The sequence below is a fragment of the Macrotis lagotis genome, chromosome 4 (assembly GCF_037893015.1).
Source record: "Macrotis lagotis isolate mMagLag1 chromosome 4, bilby.v1.9.chrom.fasta, whole genome shotgun sequence".
NCBI lineage: Eukaryota > Metazoa > Chordata > Mammalia > Peramelemorphia > Peramelidae > Macrotis > Macrotis lagotis.
In genome coordinates this window covers 116375957-116392727 of record NC_133661.1, presented here as the reverse complement: position 1 = coordinate 116392727, position 16771 = coordinate 116375957, and the positions used below count along the sequence as shown (strand labels likewise).

The 16771-nt window shown below is 35.4% G+C and overlaps 1 protein-coding gene across 2 annotated transcripts in view; it reads left to right on the top strand.

The window, feature by feature from the left end:
- The window catches only part of HOMER2 (homer scaffold protein 2), a 154371-nt gene that overhangs the window by 118867 nt on the left and 18733 nt on the right, over positions 1-16771 (top strand). For both annotated transcript variants that reach the window (XM_074233961.1, XM_074233960.1), the window contains exon 6: positions 280-436. In XM_074233961.1, coding sequence (XP_074090062.1) covers positions 280-436 — 157 coding nt within the window. The remainder of the gene's footprint in view (positions 1-279; positions 437-16771) is intronic.

Here is a 16771-nt window from a genome sequence, read left to right as displayed (position 1 = left end):
ATTTATTTTTGCTACAGGAAGAGTTGGATTGGGATTTGATTCAGACCATTTAATAATGTTGATTTTTTTTATGAAACTTGTATAATCTGAAAGATAATATGATTGTCTATATAGAAAAATAGGCTCTCCCTTTCTGTAGGGAAGGGAATGCAAATTCTAAATTACTGAGATGTTTATTTCTACTCTGTACTCTGGTATGAATATGATAGGGCCAGAATTTCTCATGGGAGGCCAATCTCTATGTATGGATTCTAACCTTCATTTCTATCATTGCAACAGTGCCTCTAACGTGAAGAAATGGGAGATTGAGCTGCAGACTCTGAGAGAAAGCAATGCACGACTGACAGCAGCACTTCAAGAATCTGCTGCCAGTGTAGATCAGTGGAAAAAGCAGTTTTCTATTTGCAGAGATGAGAATGATCGACTCAGGAATAAGGTAAATCAGACTGCCTAGTTGCTGGAATTGGTTAAAAATTTATTTGGTTGGATGAGATATTTGGCACCAGCTATCTAGATGAAAGATATAGATCATTGAGAGATGGGGAAAGGATGAAGAAAGAAAAGCTATATAGCCCAAGGGGGCATTTTTTTCCCTTTCCTCTGCTAGAAAGTGGTTTTGCTCCCTTGATCCACCTCTGTCTGCTTCCTTTTTCTTTCCCCTTATTTTTCTTTACCTTACAAGCCATAATGTGGAATTTAAGGGGTTTTTTGAAACTAGTTATATTAAATTATTTAATGTTCTCAGTTTAGAAAGAAAAATTAGTTGAATGTGGGACCCATGATCCAAACCCTCATAGATAGGTCCAAATTCTAGGAATTTTTATTGGTAAAGACTATCTGCTTGCTTTGTCCTTCTTTCATTTGGAGAAGTAGAAACTTTGTAAATCAATTCAGGTCTAGACATTTTCATAATGCTAAAAAATTCAAATGGTGAATAGCTCTGAAATAGTAAATCATTTAATAAGGACTAAAGTAAATAGTAAATCAAGAAAAAAGCAATAGCAACCAGTGAACCATTTTTTCCTTTCACTTTTCACAACTCTTCCTCCAAAAGAAGTTTGGACTTCAAATTCCAGCCCAAAATGAGTACTCTGATAGGAAAGACATAGGCAAAGTCTCAACAGCCTAATCATATTACTGAATATTTCTTACTTTGCTTTTCCTCAAACACACTCCACCAATTCTAGTCAAAATGAAGTATATCAGCTTTTGCACAATCTGGATGTCTCATCTTCTGGTTCCTTAGGGATTCAGGAAATACTCCGGGACTTTCAGGATCCCATATCTCACCATTTCTCTACCAAAAACCTTCTAATACTTCTGTATCTTTATCTGCTGAAATTAATTTGCACCAGTGACAAATAGGGTTTCATGAGAAATGGTGTTCTTGTTCTTCCAATGAACATTTCCTGTTTTGTTGTGGTCATTCATTAATTATCCTTCCCTTTCTCTACTGCAGCAATGCCTTTTACACCTTTCTTCTCCCATAAAAAGGGAGGGGGAATAATCTTGGAAATTGTATTAGGTGCATATATTCAGAATATAGGCACAAATTATACAACATCTGTCAAATCTCATACAGGATACTTACAAACCAATTATCCCAAATATATAGATCTCAATCATGTATATAGTATAGTTTATAGAATATATATATATATATATACATATATATATATGTATGTATGTATGTATATAGTTTTTTTTTTTTGTTCAGGCATTTTTCAGGCATTTTACCTCTCCATTGCCCTATTTGAGGTTTTCTTGGTAAAGGTATTGGAGTGGTTTGCCATTTCCTTCTCTAGCTCATTTTTACAGATAATGAAATGGAAACAAACAGAGTTAAGTGACTTGCCCAGAGTTATATAGCTAATTATGTGTCTAAGGTCATATTTGAACTCAGAAAGATGAGTCTTCCTGACTCCAGGACTGGCACTCCATCCATTAAGACAGTTAGCTTCCCAGTCTCTATTTTAGACTTATTTAGGTGATGGGTTGCCTAATTCAATAAACCAAAACACTATCTTAAAGGTTCTTTTCCAAAAATGTTTTCTGTATATCAAATTCATTTACCATATTTCCCCATATATGGGGTCTAAAAACTGGGAGTGTCTTATACAGTGGTTGTAGTGGTTTTTGGTTTGGGTTTTTTTTTTTTTGCATTTCTTGCTTTTTCTTGCTTGTTTTTAATGCTCATTATTGTGGATTTTTTACTTGCATTTCCCATTTTTTTCATGCTTGTTGTCTTTATATTCCTTATTTTGCATTTGTTACCAGTATATTAGGTGATGTTTTGCCACATTCTGCCCAGAAATGGCTCAGAAAAGATTTTTGTAGAGTACTGAATTCAAATTTAAAGTGATCAGTTTGCAAAAGTGAATGGAAATAGTGCTGCTGAACATAAGTTTGATCCTCCTCCAACTGAGAAAACAATCCAAGACTGGCTGCAGAAAGAAGAAACCCTACTGAAAATGCCATGGCAGAAGAAGGTCAGGAGAGGCGAGTCAGCCAAATGGCCTGAGTTAGAGAGGGGATGAAGAGATCGTTCAAAGAGCAAGGGCTATTGGAATTGCTGTGTCCACAGCAGGAGCCAAGACGAATTGCTGATGAAAAATAAGTGACTGATTTCAAAGAACACAATTGTTGCTTCAGTTTCATGAAATGGAGTGAACTAAGCATGCATCCATGCCCAAGACTTGCCCAGGGAGTGCTTGTGATCAACCATAGACAAGAGAACAAGCAGAAGAGCAGGTAGAGCCTCTCCTAAGACAGTGATTAGTCATCAAACACAGATGAAGACAAGCTAATGGATTATTTTATTTTATTTATTTAAGGCAATAAGGTTAAGTGTCTTGCCCAAGGTCACACAACTAGGCAATTAATTGCCTGAGGCTGGATTTGAACTCAGGTCCTCCTGACTCCAGAGCTGGTGCTCTATCCATTGTGTCACCTAGTTGCCCCCTATTGACGGGCATTTTAACAGTGATGAGGAGTTGTATGAATTTAATGATGAATAAAACTTGAGTTCAATAACTTTATGTAATACATTTTTTTTTCAAATTTTGGGCTCCAAAATTAAGATGCATCTTATACATGGGGAATTACAGTACATTTCCTAGAAAGGTATACTAGCATAAATAACTTTTTTCATCAACCCTCTGATCATAATCAGCAAGTAAGAAATATAATTGGGAGATGGATGTTCACTGAAGTTATTTTATCATTGCAATGGAGAAGGTCCAACATAGATTCCAAGTTGAAGAAAGATGCCCCATGAATTGCAAGATCCTTCAGATGCTTCTGTTTGTAGATAACAGTTTGCTTGTTATCTTAAGCCCTAGAACAGATTCTTAACTTTGAGAGTTTGGCTTGATCACATACACAGGAAAGATTAAATGTGTAAAGAATGTCCACTGTCCAGATTGTGCCATACATTTGAATGGATAGCCAGAATAACTTGTCAATCTATATATACACCTGAGACAGAGATATCTATTAAAGTGGACCCAGAATTAAATAGGAGGCTAGAGGACTAGATTACCTTCAGAAATTTCCAGTGTCCTTAAACCAATCAACTAAACATGTATTAAGAACCAACTACCTGGGAAGCAGAGACCCATCTTTTTAAATACTTTTTAAATACTTGCTGCCATGTAGCAGCAAGACGTGGATCACCACAGACTCTGACAAGTTGAAAATGAATAGCACACAAAGAGCAATAGAGAGATGCATGGTTGATGTGAATAGACAACATAATCAATAAGAAACTTTGAAGAACAGGAGTAAAAGATGCCTTCCAGGGAAAGGATGATAAGAAGAAAAGGACTATCCTATGGCTTGGAATGACTAGTAGAAATCCCAAGTGCTCCAGTGGTGATTTGGGGATGTCAGAAGAGGTTGAAGTTGATTTTAAACACATTTGGGTGTATCTTGTGGTAACCTTGTGACATGGACAAGAGTTGCACATAATGGACAGACATGACTCAGTTGTAATCTGTATCACTGGAAGGAATGAGGTCTCTTTGAGTATTTGAGAGTTCTCTAGATGACCAGTGATTCTCTCTTCTTATGAAAAGCACTCCATCCCTGACAAGATAGTATGTGAACTCATATCCTTGACAAAGGCTCTGCAGAAGTCACACTTGTCATTTGACTGCTTAGAGTAGTGGTAGAGTAACTTTGGTGTTAATGACCCCTTACCCTCTCATATGATCACCAAGGTTTCTTGCTTGTGGTTTTTTCCTCCTGCTCTTGTAGTATTTTTTCCAGATTTGATGAGGGTCCTGATAGTTCACCATCTCCAAGCTGTTCATGTCACCAATACTTTTTCTCTGAATCTCTGAAAGGTAGTAGTGATAACCTCAGAAATCTCTTGAGATTCTCACTCAAATGGTTGACTCCATTAACTAGATAAAAACTATGAATTAGTAATAATACCCATCATTATTTATCACTTTAAAGCTAACAAAACATTTTGAAAATATTATTTCATTTTTTTTCTCAACAACCCTGTTAATTATTCCCATTTTATAGATAAGGAAATTGAGGCAGAATATCCAGAATCACATAGCCAGAATGTGTCTGAAACTTGATTTGAACTCAGAACTTAATGACTCCAGCTCTACCATCTAGCTGCCTTGAATAGCTTTATTTTTAATATTATATTTTCCTCATATTTTTCTGCTGTGGGTATCTGACAATAATAACTCCTATACAGACTTAACCCTAGGGAGTTTTGACTGCCCAGTAAACCATCAAGGGGGTTGGATTCCTTGCATGTTCTACTATAGTTCTGTAATTTCAAGACTGAGGGTCTCCACTTGTAAAATTCAGAAATTTATAAAGAATGATAGGTAGAAACTGCCATTGTATATAATTGGAAAACAAAATATTTATTAAAAAAAAGATTCACCTCCAGGCCAGAGACATGCTCTTCCTTGCTACCCTTTTCCCCACACTGTCCTCTTCCCCTCCTATAAATTCATCCTGTAAATTTCTGTATAGAAGTTGGAGATCATCAGTGTGTTTGGGTAATAGACTCCAGGTCTCTGCCTGCAGTATTCAACCAAGTCTTTGAACAGATTAGTTTTGGTCCCTATCAGAGACAAAACTTGAGAGATATTTCCAGTGCTACAATGTCTACCTTCTCACCAGCACCTGCATCTTCCCTAAAAAACTCCAAAATCCCTGAAACATGACCCCTATATGGATATTCTTTTTAGCTAAGTCCATGAAGGCCAGCTTCCTGCACTGGCTATAGGGTGCAATTGCAAGTTTTTCTCATAAAATGATCTAGAACATTGATGTCATTCAGGATCCACTTGGAATGTGTATCTGTAATTTTCATTCACAGATGTACTGTTTCCCATGAGTCCAAGTGGGAAGGACCCAGGAAAGATTGGTGGGGAAAACAGGAATTTAATTCTTTAGATCTAAGATGACCTTGTCCTTGACCTCAGTATCCTTATATCATTCTGATAGATTTGGGATTCTGGATTCTTCTTTCAGGGATATCCAGCATTCACCTTCCTATCTTGTCCACAATTAGAACAAAATACATCTCAGCCTCTTTGTTCTTTGTTTTGGGAAAAGGAGCAGTTCATCTTCAGTATAATCATTCTGGCATGTCTCAATTTCTACTTTGATCACAGTGGCCCACTACTAAGGAACTCTGTTAGGAGGAATTTTTTTTTTTAGCCTGCACATATTTTCAGCATTCATAAATTTTCCTTTATCTTTCAAATCAACAGAATTCCTTCTCAGTAGATAGGGGAAACTATTCTTACTACTCACAGTACACCAATATTATGTCATCCTATATAGTGTCTCTTATTGCTTGTCAGTCTAATAGGATCCATGTCATTCACAGTTCCCACATTCCCAATGAGTCACCTGGAGCAGTCACTCAAATTTTACTTTTTTCTTTTCCATTTTGATATTTGATAGTACTTTCACATAGGTATCCTCAGAATTCTCAAAGGCCAACAAATTGGCTTTTGAGTATTGTGACCTCAAAGTATTCTTAATATTTAACTTGCAAGTGATATCAAGAGCAAGTTCCTTTAAGCACTATAGGTGTTTGTTGTTCAATTGTTTTTAGTTGGGGTCAGACTCATTTGGGTGGTTTGGCATTTCCTTTTCTAATTCATTTTACAGAAGGAGGAACTGAGGCAAATGAGCTTAAGTGACTGGCTCAGAATTACTCAGATTTGAACTCTAGAAGATGAGTCTTCCTGACTCCAGGTTTGGCCCTCTATCCACTTTGCCACTTAGCTGCCCATTTTTCTGAATCAGTCACTCTGATAGTTTCCTGAAATGTCCATATTACTCCTACTTTATTTCCATGTTGTTCTATTTGAATGATCCATGGTCCACAGTCTGAGCTTGTGTGGCCCAACATACCCCTATCTTCAAAGGAGGTGTCTGTTCTCTAACAATTCCTTCACATGATATCTAATTCATCTTTTCTGGCTTCTATATAAAATCTTGACCAGAAATAAAATACTAAGTAGCTAATTTCCCACCACCTTCTTCCCAAGGATTTTTCTGAACATTTTTTCTGGGCTTTTTTTCCCCCCCACAAATTTTCTGTGATTAAAAGTATGCAGGAGAAGAAAAGTTCATTTCTTCATTAATGGATGATCAATGAAAGAATACATTCAAATAAAGGTGGGGAAAAGTAAGATTGCAGAAAAACCCTTGCTCTCTTAAAGTGGCATAGAACCATATAATATTGTTTTTAAATTGGAAAGAGAAAAAAAGGAATTGTATTTGAGGATCTCAGGGGTGTGTGTGTTTTAGCCTTTGTAAAAAAAAACAAGTCCATAAAATTAAATTTGATGAGATCATGCACTCTAATTGTAATTTATTCTTATCTACATTTTGAATTTCTACCAGGGCTTCATATACAACATAATAAATGATGCATTGTTTTTAAAATAGTATTAAAATATTGATTTAATTGTTTCTGCTTTAATTGTATTACTTCCAGGATCAGATGGAAAATCCTGTTTGGCTTTTAAAGCCTTTCATAATCTGCCCCTTTTTTCCTACCTTTCCAGTTTTACACTTTGATCCTACCCCTTACCAGTGATTCAACCACCCAATGCATACTATCTTCAGACTCGGTGACTTTTCATGACTTATCCCTCCTGCCTAGAATGCTCTCCCTCCTCCTTTCTACCTCTTTGCTTCCCTGGGTTCCTTCAAGACTTAGTTCAGTTCTTAGCTTCTACAAGAGACCTTTCCCAGAGGGGCTTTTTCTCTGAAAATATTTTCTTTTTTTTTTTTTTTTTTGTTTTCATCTTGTATCCTCATAGTTGCTTATATGTTGCTTCTCTCATTAGACTAGGAATTCTTTGAGGACAGAAATTATCTTTTTCCTTTTCTTGTATCCCCAGAATGCTTAGTATTAATGCATTGCAACACTTCCTGAATGCATATATAGATAACTCATCTTTTTGTACTTCAGGTGAACCAATCAGATCTGGCAGCTCAGTAGTTATAATTTTTTTTTTAGCTAATTTCCTAAGAGTTCTCAACTGGGAATTAGGGTTGTAAAATGGAAACAAATATAGGTTTTGGAGTTAGAGGACCTGGGTTCTACTTCTACTTCTGTGATTTTGAGCAAGTCCCTTAACCATTCTGGGCTTTTGATGTGTCATCTGTAAAATAAGGAGTTTGGCCTCAATAACTTCTTTTTCGACCTTTCTCTCTCTAGAACTTACTATCTTGTGATGCTAGTTTTTATGATAGAAATTAATTTGGAGATTGTGTCATTAAGATGACTTCTCCCATCCTGAAATTTCTATACTGATTTTTTTTAATTTATCCTGCCTGGCCTTGATATTTCTGAAGCATCAGTAGACTATTATCTTGCAACATTCTGTTCTGCTTCTTGGCCATCTTATTGTGATGTTCATGGAATAAAACCATTTTGTACATCTGTTGGATTATTTAGTTTTCCATTTTGTATTGAAGATGGTTTTCTCTGGAATTGATATGAACCCCTAAAGAAGTTACTTTGCTTATCTAGGCCTTAGTTTACTCTCCTAGTTAAAAAAATAGATTAAATAAGATCTAAGATCCTTTCCAAATCTAAAGCTGGGGTCTCATGATCCCTGTGATCCTTTACAGGATACAGATTTTGTTGTACACCAAAAAATCCATCTGTGCCATTTTATGCCTATTTTGGTTCTGAGAATGTTATGCAAATAGCTGGTGGAAAGAAATACGAGTAAAAACAACAAAGAAATTATTTTAATTGGAAAAAAAACAGCCCCACAGGATCATGTCACTGACGTAAAGAAACATTATGAAGAGGATAATCATTTGTATTCTGACTGATGTCATGTGATAGAGGGACAAAATAGGAAGAAGGCAATAGAACCATCATCAAACTGGGGGGTCACCGTTTGGGTAACCACTTTAGTGTTACCCTGGACCCTTCCGTCTCCCTAACTTGATCTAGACTATCAGTTGCTAGCTCTTTGTTTCTACCTCCACAACATCTCTCAGTGTGTTCCCCCTAATGAGCATTATCTTGCTTCAAGTCCTCATCAACTCTCCCCTATATGGCTGCCATTGACTCCTTTACAGAGGTATCATGGTACACTCTGGAAGCACTGATCTAGAGTTAGAGAACCCGAGTTCTTTGGGTCATTTGGAAAACTAGAACTTTTCTCTTATCCTTTCAACCTCTCAAACCTCCAGAAAACAGAAATTATTGGCCAAAGATCAAGGAACATCATCTGTCTCCAAGATTTGGATTTTGGAATTCAAAAGAAGGTAAAAAACAAAACTAAAAAACTAAAGCCACAAATGAACTTCTCCACTGAGCTTATTCAGCTCCCCTTCCCCACACCCTGTGCTCTTGGCAGTGAGGCTGCACCAGCCAACCCATAGTAGCTCTTTACCAAACCAGCCCATCACTTCAGTCTCCCCTCCTTCTTTCCATGGCCATGGACATCCTGGCTTTAGACTGTAGAATGCCACTTGGGTCAGGACTGATAACTCTGCAACACAAAGGAGGACTCCCTAGGACTACCCAGCCACTGGGGTGGTGAGCAACCTTCTTTATTACAAAAGATTTCTTCAAGAGATTCAGGAATGGAGGGAAAGAAAGGGAAAGGCTAGTGTCTGGTCTGGAAGTAGACTTCAACATCTCATCCCATTCTCTACCCCCCAGAAGAGCCTCAGAAACCCATACAACAAAAATCAATCCTGAAGCAAAGTACTGCAACTCTCAGAATCTCTGGGTGCTGGTCCAGAGAACTGAGAGAGAGAGAGAGAGAGAGAGAGAGAGAGAGAGAGAGAGAGAGAGAGAGACTGACTGTGTGTGTGTGTGTGTGTGTGTGTGTGTGTGTGTGTGCGCGCGCGCACGCGCGCGCACATGCTTTGTGTGTTTGTTGGGGCAGCTTTGTGTAACGCTCCACAAGTCTGAAGGAAAGTACTCAGCAAGTAGCTGGGGCCAATTTTATCTCCCCCAAAATCAGTTGGGGCAGAGATCTAGGCTGCTGTATGGTGATCTGCACAAGGTGGGAGGAGGCTGAAGCTCTTTGAGATTCAGCCCCCAAGGAGAACACCATCAGAGGGGAGGGGGTAAGGAGTAAGCAATGGGGGAAAATAAGAGTGAAAAAAGATTGAAATTACAAAGGAAGAAAATAGAGACTTTTAACATAAGCAGCTAAATCAACAGGAAAAGCATTAACAGCAGAGAGAAATACGGCTTCCAGATTTGGTAAAAAAAGAACAAGCATCTATGAATACATACTGCAAAATAAAGGAAGATGATTTAGCACTGATAAGCCAGAGGGCCCTGTGGAAAAGAACTTGAAACCATAGCATACTGTTCCCAAGTTGTCTCAAAGAGAAGTTAGAATAATGGGAATAGAATTTATGACCTTCATCTCCTCTTCTCTGAATTGGGCAGAGTAGAAAAACTGGAATCTATAATGACAAGTCTCACCAAAGAAATGAAAAGAGAAAACAATAGATTGCAAAGGAAAATACAAAGAAATAAAAGACAATCTATAAGAAGAGAAGCAAAGAAACCAATAATATTTTAAAATTATACTCACTGGGTAAGCAAAAAATACTGATCTTAAAGACTTGACTGTGCAGAGAACCTGAGTTCTAAACCTATCTCTGCTGCTTATTTCAAATGTGACTTAGATGAGTCATTTCAATGCTGGAGGATATGTAGACAACATAGGAACACTAATGCACTATTGGTGGAATTGTGAACTGATCTAACCATTCTGGAAAACAATCTAGAACTGTGGTCAAAAGGCTATAAAACTGAGTATACCTTTTGATCCAGCAGTACCATTACTGAATCAGTAACCCAAAGAAATCAAAGAAAGGGAAAAAGAATCTGTTTGTACAAAAATATTTATAGTAGATTTTTTGTTTTGTTGGGGGTGGGGAGTTGGTGGTGCAAAGAATTGGAAATCTGGGGTTACCCATCAATTGGGGGATGGTTGAATAAATTGTGGTATATTATTGTAATGAAATCCCATTGTAACATAAGAAACGATAAGCAAGATGATTTGGGGGAAGTCTTATATAAATGAGTAGAACTAGGAGTACATTGTACAAAGTAATAGAATATTGTAAGGATGATCAGTTACTCTGAACAAATCAGTGATCCAGAACAATTCCAGAGACCCTAAGATGAAAAATGTTTTCTAACTTCATTCCTTGATTCAATAAAATCTAGTGACTTCCTGATGGGATAAAATACAAACTAAAAAATTTTAAGCCTTTCGTGAATTAGTCCCAACCTATCTTTCCAGCCTTGTTCTTCATTATCCCATTTTCCTAAACTCCATTATTCATACAAACTGAACTATTTATTTTTTACACTTATAGTTCTTCATCTCTTATTTTTGTGGATGATAGCCATGATTGGAATGTATTCCTTTATTATCTCTGCCTCATAAAAATCCTTCTCCATCTGAAGGCAAGGTTCAGGCACAACCTTCTAAAATCATGAAGTCTTTTTTGATTTCCTCCAACTGCTAGCCCCTTCCCTGTCTATCTTGTTTTTAATGATCTTGTGTTTATTTGATATTTATTTTGCTTACATTTATTCTGTATATACACACACACACACACACACACACATTGTTTTTCCTGATATAACATAAACTCTTTAAAAGTAGGAACTTTGTAAATACTTTTTTTTTTTTTTAGTTTTTTTTGCCAGGCAAATGGGGTTAAGTGGCTTGCCCAAGGCCACACAGCTAGGTAATTATTAAGTGTCTGAGACCAGATTTGAACCCAGGTACTCCTGACTCCAAGGCCAGTGCTTTATCCACTACGCCACCTAGCTGCCCCCGTAAATACTTATTGATTGGTTGATGAAAGGAACACAGGTTTTGACTAAAAGTAAGATTTTTCTGTTCTGAATCTATTATTACAAATTTTTCAGAACATTCACTCAACTGAAATACCTTAGTTGCAAAAATTATAAGAGCTATAATGATATATATAACTGTTCAAAAAAATAGGACACTGATACTCATGTATTGGCAGCCTACCCTAATGATAGGGAGAGTCAACCATGGATCTCAACTTCTCACCTGCTGAACTTGAAAACTTGAGAAACTAAATATTAAATCTCTATTAATAAATTCTGAATATTTCATTTCCAAAGAGACCTGTAAAAACTTGGCTTCTAAAGACATTACTTATTTGCAATTTTGTATAAGATTGCTAGACTTGGAGTCAAGAGGAAGCTGGCTTTTACTCCTGCCTATGATGCTTACTAGTTCAAGGGCAGGTCACTAAACTCCAAGCTTCTATTTTTTCATCTGTAAAAGGTTTTGTTTTGGGTTTTTTTTAAAAAGGCAAGTTATTTATTAATTATGAGAATCAAATAAGATAATCAAAATAAAATCATTTGCAAACCCAAAAAAATAAACATTAGCTATTGTTATTGTCAGCAAAGCTTTGAATTTTATTTTCAGCAAAGCTTTGAATTTTACTTTCAGCAAAGCTTTAATACAAGAACAGAACTAGAGGAAGAAATAGTAGCAAGAATGTAAATTATATTCAAAATAGGACTTCTCCAATATGGTCTACTTTTAGAGGGATGGATTTAAAGACAGGGAAGATCTGGATTTAAATCCTACTTTTGATATGGGTTATGTGACCATATCCAAGTTATCTAATTTTTCTGGGCTTTGGTTTTCTCTTCTGCAAAATGGAATTACTAAACTCTCTAGCACCTATCTTACTGGATCATTGGGTGACTCTAATTTTGTTTTGCAAATTTTAAGATGCATTGTAAATTTCAGCTATTAATTATCATTTTGTTCAGTCATTTCAGTTGTGTCTGATTCTTTGTAACCCCATTTGGGGTTTTCTTTTATTTTTTTAGGATTTATTTATTTTTATTGATTTTTTTCAAATACATGTTAGGAAAGTTTTTTCAATATTTATCTTTATGCATTTATATATTTTAAGTTACAAAATTTCCTTCCACCCTCCCTTCCCACCCCCTTCCCCTCAGCAACCAATAGGTTAACATTGTACAAACAGATTTTTGATAAACATGTTTACAGATTAGTCATTTTCTGTATGAGGAATTAGGGTTAAGGGAAAGAGATACATAAGAGATATATAATTTTTATAAAGTGTTCAGCAGATTCTGAAGGGTTTTTTAGTTTAGTTTTGTTTTTCTTTCTCTGGATGGGGATAACATTGCCCATAACCAGTCTAATATGGTTGTACTAGCTCTCTGAACTGCTGAGAGAGGTTGCTTCCATCAGGGTTGATCATCTCATAATGTTGTTGTTAATGTGGATATTATTTTCTTGGTTTTGCCCCCTTCACTTAGCATCAGATCCTGTAAGTCATTTCATGCTTCTCCAGAGTCCAACTATTTATGGTTTCTTATAGAACAGTAATATTCCATAGTATTCATGTACGATAACTTATTTAGCCATTCCCCAATTGATGGGCATCCCCTCAATTTCCAATTCTTTGCCCCTACAAAAAGAGCTGCTATGAATATTTTACAACATGTGGGACTTTTCCCATTTTTTATGATTTCTTCTGGATATAGGTCTAGAATTGGAATTGCTGGGTCAAAGGGAATGAACATTTTTATTGCTCTTTGGGCATAGTTCCGTATTACTCTCCAGAATGGTTGGATCTGTTCACAATTCCTCTAGCAACACATCAATGTCACAATTCTCCCACAACCTCTCCAACATTGATCATTTTTCCCTTTTTCTCATCTTGGCCATCTGATAGGTGTGAGATGAAACTTCAAAGTTATTTTAATTTGCATCTCTCTAATCAATAATGATTTGGAGAATTTTTTCATATGATTATATATAGTTTAAATTTCTTCATTTGAAAACTATTCATATCCTTTGACTATTTATCAATTGGGGAATGACTTATAACCTTATAAATTTGATGTAATTCTCTATATATTTTAGAAATGAGACCCTTATCAGAACACCTGGCTGTGAAGATTGTTTTCCAGCTTTCAACTTTCCTTCTAATTTTGGCAGTAATGATTTTATTGGAGCAAAACCTTTTTAATTTAATATAGTCAAAATTATTCTCTTTGCAGTTTATAGTGTACTCTAATTCTTATTTGGTCATAAATTTGTCCCCTTTCCATAGATCTGAAAGAGTATTTTTTGGTCTATTAATTTATCTATGTTGTCATCCTTTATGTCTAAATCCTGTACCATCTTGACCTTATTTGGTATAGGGTATGAAATGTGGGTCTAAGCCTAGTTTTTGCCATACTATTTTCCAAGTTTCCCAACAATTTTTGAAGTACCAGGAAGTTTTGATGACTGCCACTTTATAGTTTTGTTTTAGATCTGGTAGAGCTAGGCTACCTTCCTTTACATTTTTTTTTCCCATCAGTTCCCTTGCTATTCATCTTGTTGCTCAGATGAATTTTGTTACTATTTTTTCCAACGTGGTATGAGTTATTTGGTAGTTTGAGTGGTATGGCACTAAATAAGTAATTTAATTTGGGTCAAATTGTCATTTTTATTATATTAGCTCAACCTAATCATGAGCAATGGACATTTTCCAATTTTAGATCTGACTTTATTTGGGTGAGAAGTACTTCATAAATGTGTTCATACAGTTTTCTGGGATTGTCTTGGGAGGTAGATTCCCAAGTAATTAATGCTGTCTATAGTTACTTTAAATGGAATTTCTCTTTCTCTCTTGTTCTTGTGTTTTGTTGTTCATAGATAGAAATTCTGATGATATTTGTGGATTTATTTTAAATCCTCCTACTTTGCTGAATTTGTTAATTGTTTCAAGGAATTTTGTAGATGATTTTCTCTAATTTTCTATATATACCATCATATCTCTGCAAAGAGTGAAAGCTTTGCTTCCTCATTGCCAATCCTGATTCCTTCGATTTCTTTTTCTTCTCTTATAGCTAAAGCTAGCATTTCTAATTCTATATTGAATAGTAATGGTGATAATAGGCATACTTGTTTCACCCCTGATTTTATTGGAAATGCTCTGAGTTTATTTCCATTACAGATGATATTTGTTGATGGTTTTATTATTTTAAGGAAAACTCTATTTATTCCTAAACTTGCTAAGTGTTCTAATATTGTATTTTATCAAAGGCTTTTCCAGCATCTATTGAGATAATCACATGATTTCTGTTGGTTTTGCTATTGATATGTTCAATTATTGAACCTAATATTGAACCATCCCTGCTTACCTGATATATATCCTGCCTGATCATGGTGTATTATCCTAGTAATAACATGCTGCAGTTGCATAGCTAAAATTTTATTTAAGATTTTTGCATCAAATTCATTAGGGAGATTGGTCTATAATTTTCTTTGTCTGTTTTGGCTCTTCCTGGTTTAGGTATCAGCACCATGTTGGTGTCATAAAAGGAATTTCACAAAACTCCTTCTTCTCCTATTTTTTAAAATAGTTTATGTAGAATAAGAATTAATTGTTCCTTAAATGTTTGGTAAAATTCACTTGTAAATTCATCTGGACCTGGCACCTTTTTCTTAGAGAGTTCATTGATAATTTCTTCAATTTCTTTTTTTTTTCCTTTTTTCTTGTTAGGTTTTTGCAAGGTAATGGGTTTAAGTGGCTTGCCCAAGGCCACACAACTAGATAATTATTAAGTGTCTGGGGCCAAATTTGAACTGAGGTACTCCTGACTCCAGGACTGGTGCTTTATCCACTGTGCCACCTAGCCTCCCCTCAATTTCTTTTTCTGAAATGGTGTTATTTAAATATTTTATTTCCTCTTCTGTTAATCTGGGTAGTTTGTATTTTTATAAATATTCATCCATTTCACTCAGCTTATCAGATTTATTGGCATACAGTTCAGCAAAGTAGCTCCAAATTATCTCTTTAATTTCCTCTTCATTGGTGATTAGTTCACCATTTTTGTTTTTGATGCTAGTAATTTGATTGTCTTCTTTTTTTTTGAATCAGCTTAACCAAAGGTTTGTCTATTTTATTGACTTTTTCATAAAACCAACTCTTAGTTTTACTTATGAGATCAATAGTTTTCTTGCTTTCAATTTTATTAATCTCCCTTGATTTTTCAGAATTTCTAATTTGGTTTTTAATTGAGGATATTTAATTTGTTCTTTTTCTAGCTTTTTTAGTTGTATGCCTAATTCATTGATCTCCTCTTTCTCTGTTTTACTCATATAGGCATTTAGAGATATAAAGCTTCCCCCTCAAAACTGCCTTGGCTGCATCCCATAAATTTTGGTGGGATGTCTCAATAATTTTCTTGGATGTACTTATTATTTCTATTTTTTACTGTTGGATCCACCTATTATTTAAGTTATTTAGTTTCCAATTAGTTTTTGGTTTATCTTTCCATGATCCTTTATTACATGTAATTTTTATTGCTTCATAGTCAGAGAAGTATGTATTTATTATTTCTGCCTTTCTGCATTTGATTATAAGGTTTTTTGTGCCCTAGCACATGGTCAATTTTGGTATAGGTGCCATGTACTGCTGAGAAAAGGTATATTCTTTTCTATCCCTATTAAGTTTTCTTCAGAGGTCTATCATATCTAAGTCTTATAAGATTTCATTCACCTTCTTAAATTCCTTCTTTTTTTTTATTTTGTGGTTAGATTTATCTAGTTTTGAAAGAGGTCCCCCATTTTTAGAGTTTTGCTATCTATGTCTCCTTGTAATTTGATCAGCTTTTCGTCTAGGAATTTGGATGCTATACCACTTGATGCCTGCTTATTCAGTAATGATATAGCTTCATTACCAATGGTGCTTTTTAAGAAGATGTAGTTTCCTTCCTTATTCCTTTTAATGTGATCAATTTTTGCTTTTATTTTATCTGAGATCAGGATCACTACCCTGATTGTTTCACTTCAGCTGAGGCATAATATGTTTTGCTCTATCCTTTTTACCATTACCCTGTGTACCCCTCTGCTTTAACTGTGTTTCTTGTAAACAACATATTGTAGGATTCTGGTTTTTAATCCATTCTGCTATTTGCTCCAGTTTTATGGGATAGTTCATCTCATTCACATTTACAGTTAAGATTACTAATTCTGTATTTCCCTCAGTGCTATCTTTCTACATTTATATTTTTCTTCTCCCTTTCTTCTTATTCCTCCTCACCAAAATTTTACTCCCTTTCCCTTTTAAAATTCAACTTTTAGTTTATTTTCACCTATAACTTTGGCTTCCCTTCTATTGGCCCCTTCTATCCTTTTCTTTCCTTTTCCCCATTCCCCTCTTCCCTATAGGTTAGGACAGATTTTTA